Consider the following 13,669-nt stretch of genomic DNA (forward strand, 5'->3'; position numbering starts at 1 on the left):
GAATTCACTGACAGCAGGAGCCACATATTTTCCCATTTTAAGTACCTGGCACACCTGTAAGTCCCAGGAGGGTGGGTACTTAGTTTCACCACTGTGCACCTCGAACCTAGTAAAATGTCTCGTATATGGTAAGTATCCAATAGAGTTTGATGAATGAAGATTTGTTAGCTTTCTGAACTCTTCATTTAAATCATTTACTTTCTCATAATAATTTTTCTTATTGGCTTCCCCACAGGTTTGTAATATTCCAGAAGACAGGGACCAGTTAATTAGGATGCTTAATACTGTTCACAGACACCTGCCACAGCACAGAACACAGCAGGAATCTGGATGAAGGGGAAGCGAGAGGGTGATTGATTCCTGACTCTAAGACTACGAAAGCAAAATGTAAAGAGCAAGGTCAACTGTCTGAAAAATTCCATGTGAAAAATCGACTTGTTTCCATAATTTAGATTGGTTAACCACAGCCTAAGTTCACTAAATGAATGTTCATCTCCTTTTTTTCTCTTGCCAAAGGAAACAGCCACTGTCAAACACCATGAGCCAGAGCATTTGGAAGGTCGGGCTTCAACGTGAATGTGTGGACTTTGTTTGGATCCTGATTCAAATAAGCCAGCTATTCTAAAAACTAATAAGGGGTTCACAGAAATTTAAACAACTGAATGGACATTTGAATATATAAAGAACATGTTAATGTTTAAGTGTAATAATAATAATAATAATAATAATAATAATATTGTGATATGGTGGTTATGTCATTTTAAAAATGGTCCTTAATCTTTAGTGATACATACTGAAGTTTTTAATTTGACGCTTGGGATTTGGAGAATGGGCGGAGACACAGATCAATCAGTACATGCTGTGTGTCCGCTGTTGAGGCCAGGTCGTTGAGGACGCGACGGTCCATTTTAACAAGTCTTTCTGCTATGGTGCATGTTTGAAATGTTCTATAAATTTCAAATATATATGAAATTGGTTTAAAATCATAAAAATGAAAAGAAAGGAATATCAAGTCTCATTGGTTTGTTCTTGTTGCAGATTCCTCACCAGCTAGCTATTATTTACTCTGATACCATCATTATTAATGGCAAAGAAGATTTCTTAACCATGGATGTCTACGTTTGTTATGAATGGGCTTCAGAGAATTAGGTGTCAGTGTGCATTTTTCTTGGGAAAGGGTCCATAACTTTCATCAGATTCTCAGGGAAGTTTATGCTCAGACAAAGATTAGACTCATGGGAGCCACATTATATAAGTTTAGGAGAAAAAGGAAAGAAAGGAGGAAGGGAAATAGGGAGGGAAAGAAGGATGAACTGGAGAAAAGGCCCTGTTTCTAACTCTCTTTTCTGTACTTCTAACTCACTACAATGACCCACTATGTAACAGTGAATTGATTTGGGTGCCCATCACAAGGACAAATAAGATAAAAAGAACAAAGTAGGTTAAATACACATTAAAACATTGAAATTGCAAGGCACATAGTGAGTGAGAAAGCATCATGAGCCTTGAAAAATGAATGAATTGTAGCTGAATAGCGGACCAGATTCTCACTTACAGTTAATGGACAAATTAAAAGGCAAGGGCAGAGCTGAGTCTTACATAATGGCTCCTGCTCCTAGCAGCAGCCACAGAGCTTCAGGGGAGGGAGAAGGCGGCAGGCAGTGGGACCCACCTGGAGTCCTCTCCTTGATGCACCATGTGCCGTTCCACCCCGCCTGTGGGGTTGTAGACCTGCCAAACTCAACCCCACCTCCCTCTGGAAGTGAGTCTCAGAGAGTTTACCTCTAAAGACTTCTTGCACCTTCTTTCCTAAGGGTTCAATGTTTTCAGAGATTGTAAATAACATTTTCCTACCCCTCCACCCTCCCACCCTCCCCTGCCCCAGACAATAGAATCAAGTGTTTATTAAGTTCTAATATATCAACCAATTTAAAAAATTAAATCCTTACTCAAGGGCATTTTTAATTGCTTTTGGAGAGAGAGGAAGGGAGAAAGGAAGGGCAAAAGAGAAACATCAGTGTGAGAGAGAAGCATTTTGACTGGCTGCCTCCTCTACACGCCCAGACCTGAGATCACATGCACCTAGACCGGGGATTAAACCTGCAACCTTTAGGTCAAAGCACCAACCAACTGAGCCACAGCAGCCACCACATAAACAATTTTAAAACATACACAAACATAAGTGGCTTCCAAGGTTTCTAATCAGCCAACTGAGTTAATGCAATTAGTATTAGAAACAAATATTCATGAGCACGTACTATATGCCCAGCATTGTGCTTTACATATATATTACCTCACTTAATCCTGACAACAGTCCTAAATCAAGACTAAGTAAGACCTCACAAGAGCTAAGTGGGATAGGGAGGTCTCAAGTTTCTCCGTGTTCCTCGTATTAACACTACATTCTAACACTGCAAAAAGCAAAGAACCTGACTGTTTCAGAGAGCTATGTCATCTAATCAAGGATTAACGTCCACAGTGAGAGCAGCTCAAGGTCCACATTATTAGCTTCTTAAATCTTTAGTGCTCCAGAACCTTATCCCTCAAACTGTCCCAAGAGTTCCAACAGTTCTCCGTCTCCTTGGGCACTTCCATCGTCCTCTTCATCCAGCAACGTCCGTGAATCCTGGCCCCTTGCAGACTCCGTCACTGAATCTGACCCCCACGTCCCCGGCTCTCTTAATGACCTCAGTTTGACTTCCAGACTGAATGCAGCCACACTCTACAGCAAGACGAAACCTTCTGTGAGGACTTGTGCAGCTGTTGCATAATGGCTCCCACACCTCTTCTCAGTGGCCACGAGCTCCTGAATACCCATGAACTTCCTGTTCTGACTCTTCAGGAGCCTTCTAAGGGCCTAAAGTTTCGAAGTGGTTCTGGTGTCTCAGGGATTCTTTTATTGAATCCCACTTAGAGTCACTGCTGTTCAGTATAGATTACCAGTTAATACATTATAGTAGACAGAATAATGACTCCTGAAATGCAGATTATTAAGGAAATAAGATTGTTAATCAGCTGAATTTAAAACAAGATTATTCTGGATTCTTTGGTGGGCTCCATGTAACGATAAGGGTCCCTAGAAAGGGAAACTGAGACAGAAGAGTAGAGTCAGAGAAAAAGATACAATGCCAAAAGCAAGACCTGAGACACGCTGCATTGCTAGCTTTGAAAACGGAGGAAGTGGGCTACACACCAAGGAATGCAGGCAGCATCTAGCAGCGGAAGAAGTCAACGAAGCAGGTTCTCTTCCAGAGCCTTCAGAAAGAAACAGAGCCCCATCGACACTCTAATTTTAGCCCATTGAGAACTTGTAGGACTTCTGAACTAAAGAACTGTGAGACAACCAATTTGCGTTGTTTAAGCCACTAAATTTGTGTTAATTTGTTATGGGAGCAAGAGAAACTAATACACGCATTATGGCTTTCTAACCACCAAAACCAGAGTAAATGTGTTACTACCTTACAAGAAACAACCATCTCGATTACCTAAGAGCTGTTGCTGTTACCTAGCAGCAGATTTAGAATAAACACAGTTGCTTTGCTGTGTCCTAGTTACTAATGCAGGCTTAACTGAGAGCCCTGTCTACCCCGCCAAGGCTAACCATGAGCTAAGACAATTATCCACCAATATTTCAGGAAGTCAATTTTCAGACTGGATTGTTCCCCAGACGACCTCAATTCTCTGCTTGGCAGGACAGCCCACACCTCTCCTCCTGAAGGTTCCCAGTAGACCTGGTGAGGCCAGGCGAAGAGAATGCCCGTAGCTTCCCCAAGTCCTGCTTAGGGAAAGAACATCTACTAGGTGTTGGGACAGCATGGAAGAGTAAGGATTGTACACTGCGATGGAGTAAGAGGAGAATCTGCTATGGTTGCCACTTTTGTTCAGTAACATTCAGCAAATATTTACTGACTGCTTACCATAAACTGACCTCTGAAAAGCTGACCGGCTTTCTACAGAGCCATTCATTTATTCATTTAGTCGGATAATATTTACTGAGCTCCAACAAGTGCCAGAGTCACTGGACACAAGCAGTCAGGTCTCCTTCAGGAACTCTTGTCTTAGGGTTTTCTCAGGCCCACCTTAAGATGTACAGTGTGACTCTCTTCCCCTTTGGCCATGCTTCCCAATTATCACTCACTTACCAGAGTTTATAACTCTGAAGATTTCTGCAAAATTTTCCATTCTGAGCAGGCCTCATTCACATAAAAACCTTGGTAATTGCCTAAATTCACTCGCTCTCCATACCTCCACTGCCACCCTCCCTGAATCTCCCTGGGGACCCCAGCACCACCTGACCCAAGTGCGGACCGTGCTGGCTTCTCCAGCCTTCTCCTCCCGCACTTCTTTCTGGCCAGTTCTGAAAGTGCTCCTCAGGGGAACTTTGAAGAAATTTGAAGATATCCCCAGTTCCAATCCAAACTAGGGGCTTTCCCTAAAGCTTTCTGATCTTTCTTTATTACCACCCCCTTTCTGAACTCACTGACTCCTAAAATTTCGATAATCACCTCTGGAGATCTCATCAAAATTCAACAAATCAGACCTTCATCGGCTTATCCTGAATTACAGCCTCCCAGCTGACCCCCTTACTCCTGCCTCTTCCCACTCTTATATACACCTTGCCACACATATTTCCCAAACACTAAGTGCTCACTCGGAGCCAGGCACTGGTCTAGGAATCAAAGACAAAAGCTACAGTAATACAGAGTGTTAAGGGCACATCCTGGGAAGAGGGGCAGGCAGCCCTGCCACTTATTAGAGTTACCTCTCTGTATCTTGGTTTCTACATTGAAAAATAAGAATGAGGGCACGCAACTCTCAAGGTTACTGAGAGACTTAAAGGAAAGAATGCATGGAAAGCAGTTACCACAGTGCCTGGCACATGGCAAGCACCAATAAAAGCTCACAGAACAACATCAAAAGGAACTGTCAGCTTATAAGGAGAGATGAACATGTATATTCCATAAGTAAAGGGTGGGAGAAGTAACATAACTTGGTGGATGTCATGGGCAGAGAAGACAGCAATGAATTCTGACAGTGATACGAAGTCAGACCTTGAAGGTTCAAATGGAGTAATTTGAAAAGAAGGCAAAGGTTTTCCAGAGAACATCTGAGCTAAGACAGCACAAAAGAGACAGCTTTTCGAGCAATGGCTGTCCGTTGTCCTGTGCTAATCCCGACAAGACCGGGAGCTCCCAGAGGAGAGGACATTGCCTTTGACTACGGGAGAATCGTTCATTTCCTCAGGCAACCGAGCACCTGTATTACACCTTGCACTGTGCTAGATGAAAATGTTTTGTGGCTGATCCATGCCTTCGTGAGGCTTCTATTGGAAAATAAACAAGAAATCAAAATAAGAACACTTCAAATAAATTACATGAGCTGTTAAGAAAACAAAACAGGATTATATGAAAAGGAGTAACTGTGGGTAAAGATCAAGAAAAGCCACTCCGAGGAGGTGACACTTGAGTCATGAGAAGGCCAAGGCAGCAAGATGTCCTAGGAAGAGTGAAGAGCAAGAACAGAGGTCCTGAAGCATGAAGGAACTCACCATATCAAAGAAACAGAAAGCCAGGGTAGGGGCTCGCGGTGAGAGCGGAGGAAAGGCGGTCAGGGAGTGTGGTCAAGGCCTCGATCACGTTAAAACTCAATAGGCCATGATAGGAGTTTGGATTTTATTATAAAATCACTGGGAACCCACTAAAGATAGTGGGTTCAAGATAGGATATGACATAATCTGATTTGTGTTTTTAAAAGCTCCCTCTGGCTGCCATGCATAAAGTATTTAGAAATGTAAGAGAGAAGGCAGAGAGAATCGTTAGAAGGCTGGTGCGAACCAGAGAAAACACGGACTCCTGATATTTAGACGTGATGTCTGGAATTTCTGTTTACATAAGTTATACAATCCCCTCATTTTGCAAGGTCTGCCTCCCTTCCACACAGCCTACTTGGCACACAGGAGGCTTAACTGGTAACGTTTAGTCAGTTAACTGCATCTCCCACAAGTCAGCTCAATTTTCTTTCCTCCTTCTCCCCTCATTTCTTTTCCCCCCCTATATCCACATTCCCATTTGTCCATCACTTCACTCAGGCTTCAAGAGGTCCTACTTCCCACTCTATTCCTCTTCTTCTCCCCATCCCAGCATCCATGAAAGTTTCATGAGCTAGATATAAAAGAAGTCATTATTCTCTCTCCTATCCTGGAAGCACTCTGGAATTATCAGCTTCACAGAACACTAACAGCAGCCATGGGGTTGGTATGACCCGGACAATACAACCTGTACACAGTCTGCACATGAAGGACACAGTCACCTCATGCTCATCCAGCCTGTTCCCGCACTGCAGCCAGAGAAGTCTTTTCAATAAGAAAGTCTGATCATGATCTCATTGGCTTTCCTCTCTCTGGCTCGTTCTCTCTCTTTCTACCTCTCTCTTCTTTTGCTCCCTGCTTCCTCCAGTGGCTTCCCCTTGTTCCCCAGAAAAATACCAACTTCCTCATCATGGACTACAGTGACCCTGTATATTACGACGCCAGAGTACACCTCACACCATTTCCCTCATTTACTCTCTGGGCTCTAGACACACTGCACCTCTTTTAGGTCTTAGCCTGATGTACCCACTTCTACCACAGGACTTTCGCATATGGTGTTCCCTTTGTTTCCAAAGCCCTTTGAGCTCCTTTTCCCTCAGGTGACACAAATTTAGATCTTTGTTCACATTTTGTCTATCGTTCTTTCGAAGCACTTATCACAGTTTATGATAATACATTTACTTGTGTGGTTATTTCTCCAGCCCCCCTCCCTACACACACACACACACACACACACACACACACACACACACGACAGGAAGCTCCAGAGGACAAGAACATTGCCTATTTTTACTCATCACTGTATCCCAAATATACCATGAATACACTTAGTAGGCCTTAACAGTATTAGATATGGATTTTCCAAAATCTTAGCTGTGATTCCTTTTTTGATGGAGCAAGCAAAGAAGAAATCGTGGATCTTCTAGTAGTAAACTACTACCAGGAAGAAGAGTCAGTGTCTGATACCCATTCTGCCACAAACTTGGAGTGTTTTCCCTGCCTCCTTACAGAAGGAGGCAGGGAAAACACCCTGGGTAGCTCAGGGGATAGAAACTACCCCAAGTGTCAACATGGCACTTGTGTCCAAGACCCATCATCCTTCCGGAGAAGGTCCATCATTCTCTTCACAGACCTCCACTTCAGACCTGAACCCCCCTTCAATCAATCCCCCTTTCCAGACCAGTAACTATACCACCTGACTGCACAGAAAAGGGGGGTGGGGTAGAGAATTCAGTGACATACTACTCACTCACTTAATGTTTAATGTCACACATTAAACATTGTTTCACAAAGTGTTTTCACAAATAGCACCTCGTTTTGCCCTCAAACCAACCCTGTTAAGGTAAGGGAAGCAGATACTATCGTTCCCGCTTTACTAGATGGAGAACTGAGGTTAAAAGAGGCAAGTGACTTACTCAAGGTCACAAAGCCTGTGTGAGGTAGATGTAGTCTTGAACCTACAGACTCTGACACCTAGTTCAATGCTTTTACTTACATTAGCCACCCCAACAGTTGGGTTATCAGTTGCTTAAACCTGGTTTTGTCATTCTCTTAAACACTGTTCCTAGCTCCTCAACACTTCCCTAGTCCATTCCTGCTTCCCTATCCAGAACTTGTCAGATGTTTGCGCAATGGGGTGGAGGGAGACATAAAGCTGGACACAGTAACAGGGTTTGGTCCCAGCCTCCAATGGTTCCAGCTCTTCCTGAACCCCCCAAAAATAACACAAAGAGGAAACCTGCTCTACCAGAGTATGGTCCCTGGCCACCCTTTCTCCCAAGTCCCAGCACTACACGGCGAGGCGCAGAAGCCAGCCTCTCTCCCAACAGGGAGGACCCGAAGAGAAGAGAGGTCACCGCCAGCCGTGCAAGGGATGCGGCAGTGAGAGGCAGCTCCCGGTTCGGCCCAAGGTCACCCTCTCGCAGCCCCTGTCCGATCCCCAACCTCCCAGAGCGCCACCTGGTGTCCCGGGATGGCCTCCCCTTGCCCTCAGAGAGTGGCCTGAGAGTCCAGCTTGGGGGCAGAAGCAGGAATAGGGAGAGGATGGAGGAGGCTGAGCCCTGGGGAGGGGTGGGAGGCGGGCCCTACCTGATAGCTGAGGACACCGTCTGGCTCGTTACTCCCGGCCGGCATGGCGGAGCCGAGCACGGTCTCGCCCACAGGCTCCAGGTCGAGCGTCAGCGCACGATGGTCGGGTCTGAGAGGATCGCCCGAACGGCGACCCCTACCCTGGAGCAGACGGTCAACCATCAACCGCCGCCGCCTCCATAGCCACCGGCCGCGAGGCACCGCCACCGCCAATCAGCGCGCGTCCTGTGCAGCCAATCAGGGCGCGGAGCACGAGAGGACGCTGTCCGGCGGTACCCTGGGCTACCAGGAGGAGGAGGGAGCAGCCGGAGGAGCCCAGGTTGCCGTGGAAACCGCCTCCCTCCCTTCTGGGGCCCCAGGACTAGAGGGTCCGTCCAACTGCTCACTAGAAACAAAGTCTCGTTCTTATTTGCAGCTAGCCCTGAACTTTCAAAACTAGGAAAGTGTTGGTTTTGTCTATTCTAATTTTATTCCTTGGATAATGATTTTTAAATTCTGGAGAAATGTGCCTTGGGGATTGCAGAAGGAAGTAATTGAAGGTGAAAGGAAACGGCCTTCTAAGATTACTTGTTAATCTCTGAGCTAGTGGCCAGATTAAAGAACATTAAAGATAAGCAGATAGGCAGTGATCCTACCCGCTCCACAAACTCACTGCGACTTAGGTCACCTCCCTGAGTCTCAGGTTGGCAGCAAAAAGCACAATTGAACTAAGGATGACTGTTGAAGTAACTCTACAAAAATGCTTCCAACTTTTCTGAAAAAATAATGTAAGGCAAATTATTATTTAACAAGAACTACTGATTTAAGATGAGTTTAGAAAGTCATGAATAACATTCAATCTGATTTGGGTTTTAAAGAAAAGAGAGACTGACCATAATCCAATCCTCTGTCCCCAAGAGAAGGAAAGGGGCCTTTTCCTTTGTATGTATTAATTCTATCACATCAGACTGTAGCTGAGTCACATTAGAGCAAAAAGAACTCTTGCAAGCCGTTCTCAGTCTACAAAGAGGCTGCACTTGAGGACCATAGTTAGGTACATGTCAAAGTTTCAACTCTGCATACCATTCCTCCCATTGGCCCTGAAATGTGAAGTGTAACTGAGGCAGAGCCATATGTCCAATCTCCTGTATAAACCTCCGGTTTCATTTCTGAGTTTCATCATTAATTACCACAGTCTCTATCCGTCTCTTCGCTAAGCCTGTCTCTTGAGTCTGGCATTCACCCCATCTCTTTCCATTCAAACCTTAACCTTCCCTCAGAGTCAATCTCAAAGGCTACCTCTTCCAAGAAGCCACCACAACAGTCGCCATGCTGTGGTTATTTAAATACTTTGATTATATGTTGATTTTAACTCACTCTAATATTGTAAATATTTGAAGGCAATGGCTATTTCTTTATGCTCTTCGGAATACTCCACAGAGCTTCAAAGAATGCTGGGCACATAGAAAGTTGTTAGCAAATATATGTTTTTAATACCTACTATGTACAGGTCCACATGGCACTGAACATGCAGAGAAATCTAAAATATAATATATATATCTCTATGAGGCTTAAAATTTAATGAGGGAAACAGGATATACTGTATGTTAACACAAGACAAACTAATAGAACATAGAATAAGAACCATATGAGTATAATATACACAACAAAGATTAGAAAAATTCAAAAGAGAAAATGACCCTTATGACTTGGGGTACTTTAGAAATATGACACAGAGGACATGGACTTGAGCTAAATTTAAAAAGTGGAGCCATGGTAAAAAGAGCCAGCATCTTAGCTCTCGGGCAAAGACTTAAGAATAGGAATGCACATGGCCTGTTCAGGGTAACAGTGATTTGAACCAAAGTGGAAAGTGATAGAAAGCAGTAGGAAGTAAAAACTGTGGTCGAGAAAAGCTATGGCCATATAATGGGGAGCTGACTAATTAGTTCAGACTTTATTTTCTCACGTGATAGAAAGTAGAACACTGCTGAAGGTTTTAGAGAACACTTCCATGCACCAGGGCTCAGGTTTAATTGTATAAGTACATTGTGCCATTTAATATTCATAGCATCTCCATTATTTCTCCTTTTCACTGGTAAGAAGACTGAGACTCAGCCCTGGCTGGTGTGGCTCAATGGATTGAGAGCCAGACTGCGAAGCAAAGGGCATCAGGTTCAATTGTCAGTCAGGGCACATGACTGGGTTGTGGGCCAGGTCCCCAGTAGGGGGCGCACGAGGGGCAACCACACATTGATAGTTCCCTCTTTCTCCCTCCCTTCCCCTCTAAAAATAAATAAAATCTTTAGAAAAGAAGAAAAAACTGAGACTCAGAGAAGTTTACCAGCTTTCTCTAGGTTAGGCAATCATTAAACTGGGATTCACTCATTTATTAATTAAAAACATATTTACTAAGAATCTATGTATTCAGCCCTGTGCTGGGTGTTGGGGAAACAGCAATAGGACAAACAGGGTCTTGCCCTCTTGAGCCTTACAGTTTAGTGAGGAAACAATAAACAAGTAAACAGACAAGATAATTACATGTTATGATTGCTTCTGTGAAGTAAGTAACAGGGTTATATGATAGAGAGTAAGTAGCTGACATGGGAGTTGGGAGGAGCTACTTTAAATGGGGTGGTGGTCAGGGAGGGCTTCTCTGAAGAAGTGAGGAGAGCGTCACCTGATGAGATGGGTCAAGGACAAGCCTGTATGATTCTACAGTTCTTGACCACTGCACAATAGGTCCCATATAACTAGTGCTGAAATCTGACATTAGGGGCAAGCCAATTAGAGGGAGAAACCTAAGGCAGGGGGTCAATTAGACCAGCTCTAGCAACGTGTTAATTCAGGAGGGGCCAAGGATGGTGACCAAAGGAAAGATACACCCACATTTCCTCCCTTCTTAAAAGGACAACTTCCAGCCATGAAAGTGGTCTTGAGCGGGCAGAGTAGGAAGAGGATTGAGGAGGCAGAGGATTCCTTGGGAGCTCTTATGGGTCTGATTTCCCTCCAGTTCAAATGTAGATCAAGTCAGATCCTCTGGCCCTTGACTCCAGGGTCAAGAGCCCCATCTTCTGGTCTATTGTGCAAATTACAAAAGGAACTAGGCCACAGAAGCAGCCTCTGAAGCTGCCTGAGGTGGCTGCCATCTGCAGCGCTGCAATATACAGGCTCTCCCCTCCCAGGGCTGATTTGACCTCCTCTTTCCAAAGGAGGCTGGCCACTGGGCTCCAGACCCCTAGTTTCTACTTCTCCCTACACTCCTTGGGAGTACTAGTGTGCTACTCCTTGCAGGGCTAAGTGCAAATGTGCTGCTCTCAAGCCTGGCCAGCAAGCTGGACCTGGGCGAGCTGGGAGTAGTATATTCAGTCAAGGACACCCCCTCACACTCACCATTTTTCTAAGACAGCAGAAAAGAAAAACAGCAGAACAGAACTCAGAGCCTTCTGAGGACTGCACAGGATACTTGGTCTAGAATGAGGCTAAAAATGGACAGGAAAATGCAAAATACATGTAGAGTCAGACTACACACACACATACACACACACCAAGAAAGAGACAAGGAGGAATGCTACATGGATAACCTTAATTAATCCTTGCAACAATTTTACATTCTATCGTCCCATGTTGTAGGTGAGAAAACTGAAGACCGAGGCTTGGAGATATGAAGTGCCCAGACTGCACAGCCAGCACAGTTAATAAGTGGAGACACTGGACTCTGAGATCGGAAGTATCTGATTCCATACTGCACATGCTTAACCACCTACTGCCTCTCAGTGGGCTGCCTTGGGCCTCCATTCTTCTCTAACTTTTATAGACTCCACCCTCTCTTTAATTCCAAATGTGGCTGTCCTTCCAGTTCCTGTCTCTAGATCCTTCTCTTTTCTATCTTTTCTTAAATTTTATTTATTTATTTTTAGAGAAGGGGAAAGGTAGGGAAAAGAGAGGGAAAGAAACCTCAATGTGTGGTTGCCTCTTGTGCGCCCCCTACTGGGAAGCTGGCCCCAGGTATGTGCCCTGATAGGGACTCAAAATGGCAATGCTTTGGTTTGTAGGCCAGCAATCAATCCACTGAGCCACACCAGCCAGGGCTAGATCCTTCTCTTTTCTAATACCAGTGCAGGGGGAGGAAAGTAAGCCTTGAACCCCTGGGGGACATGATAAAATATATGGCACTCTCTTTTCAGATAAGTACACAAAGCCCCACATTTTGCATATAATTATAAGGATGTATTCACAGCCTTCCCAGGGAAGCAGCAGGCACCTTACATGTATTATCTTTAAATACTGGCTGAGAAACATTGAAATTCTCTTACTCAGAGACAAAAAGACAAAAATACAAGAAACTCAAAAGGTTTGAGAAACTCAAAAATGTTCTGTACAGTTGCAACCAACTTTTCCATCAAAAGCATCTTAATTCCCCCATCAGTTTACCATGTCTCTTACCCTGCTTACACTGTCCGGAGAACCACAGGGCAGAAGTTCTAGTCCTTACTTGCCGTGAGGTACTCCCAGTTTCCAGCTGCGTCTCATACCTGATTCAGTTTCTCCCACTTAATTACACATCTAAACCCAAGAAAAGGTTGGTGGAAAGACTTAATTACGGCTTGTTTGCACTGTCGTCTGGGAGCATTTCCTGTGAAGGGAGGGAGAGTGGGAGAGAGACGTCATTCTTTGTCAAGCTAAAAAGGTTACGCAGGTGCATGATTTGCCTTCAGCCCTTGCCAAGTCACAGCACATTGAAAAGAGACCACAGAGTACAGTTGTCTTTGTTCACAGCGTGCTGCCAGCCTGGAACACTATACATCACAGGGAAGAACAATGAGGCACCACAAAAACTGGCTCTTGACAGGGAAATCAGTCCCCCTCCATTCGTGATCACCAACATTATCCATAGAAATTCCTTACACTGTACTCATTTACATCTTGCCCCACACTGAGGCTCTGATAGACTGAACACGAGTGAAATAGCAAAAACCTACTTTCTGCCTTCTCCAGGATCACGAGTAAGATTCTTGGACGGGGAAGGAGGGGCAGGAAGGACCTATAGAAGGAGCAGAACAGAACAGAAAGCAGGCCTTGGATGTGAAATGTCGTGGGACTTCCAGATCCAGAGAAGTAGTTCAGGAAATGGAGGGAAACACGACCCCTTGCCAGGTCCCTGATGTCAGATCTGAACACATGTATATTAATTAAATAGTTATCTTATCAGTTTCAAAGCCCAGCCTAGCCCTGCCCAGAATCAGGTTTGTGTGCAGTGGTTTCACTCCACCTCTTCTCTGGGGATAAGAACTTCTGAGCTTGTTGTACTAAGTAGGGAAGTTCTTTCTTTGAGCCAGTAGACCTGGGATATCCTTAAGGTAGCAGCGAATTCAATGCCTCACATTTGTATAATTCTATATACCCTTAATTTCTTTATCACCTTATCTCATTTTCCTTCAATGGGTCTGTAAATGTACACAGAACATTTCACGGACTAGGAAGCTGAAATGTGGTTGGAATAGGGACTTGCCC

General features: G+C 44.5%; 1 protein-coding gene across 1 annotated transcript in view; it reads right to left on the reverse strand.

Annotated features, from left to right (window-relative positions):
* Positions 1–8,341, reverse strand: part of SLC4A8 (solute carrier family 4 member 8) — a 79,839-nt gene extending 71,498 nt beyond the window's left edge. The window contains exon 1 of the mRNA XM_045829126.1: positions 8,177–8,341. Coding sequence (XP_045685082.1) covers positions 8,177–8,338 — 162 coding nt within the window. The 5' untranslated portion in view covers positions 8,339–8,341. The remainder of the gene's footprint in view (positions 1–8,176) is intronic.
* Positions 8,342–13,669: the final 5,328 nt, after the last annotated feature.

This window comes from Phyllostomus hastatus, unplaced genomic scaffold, assembly GCF_019186645.2.
Source record: "Phyllostomus hastatus isolate PE091 unplaced genomic scaffold, TTU_PhHast_1.1 phas_scaffold_93, whole genome shotgun sequence".
Classification (NCBI taxonomy): domain Eukaryota; kingdom Metazoa; phylum Chordata; class Mammalia; order Chiroptera; family Phyllostomidae; genus Phyllostomus; species Phyllostomus hastatus.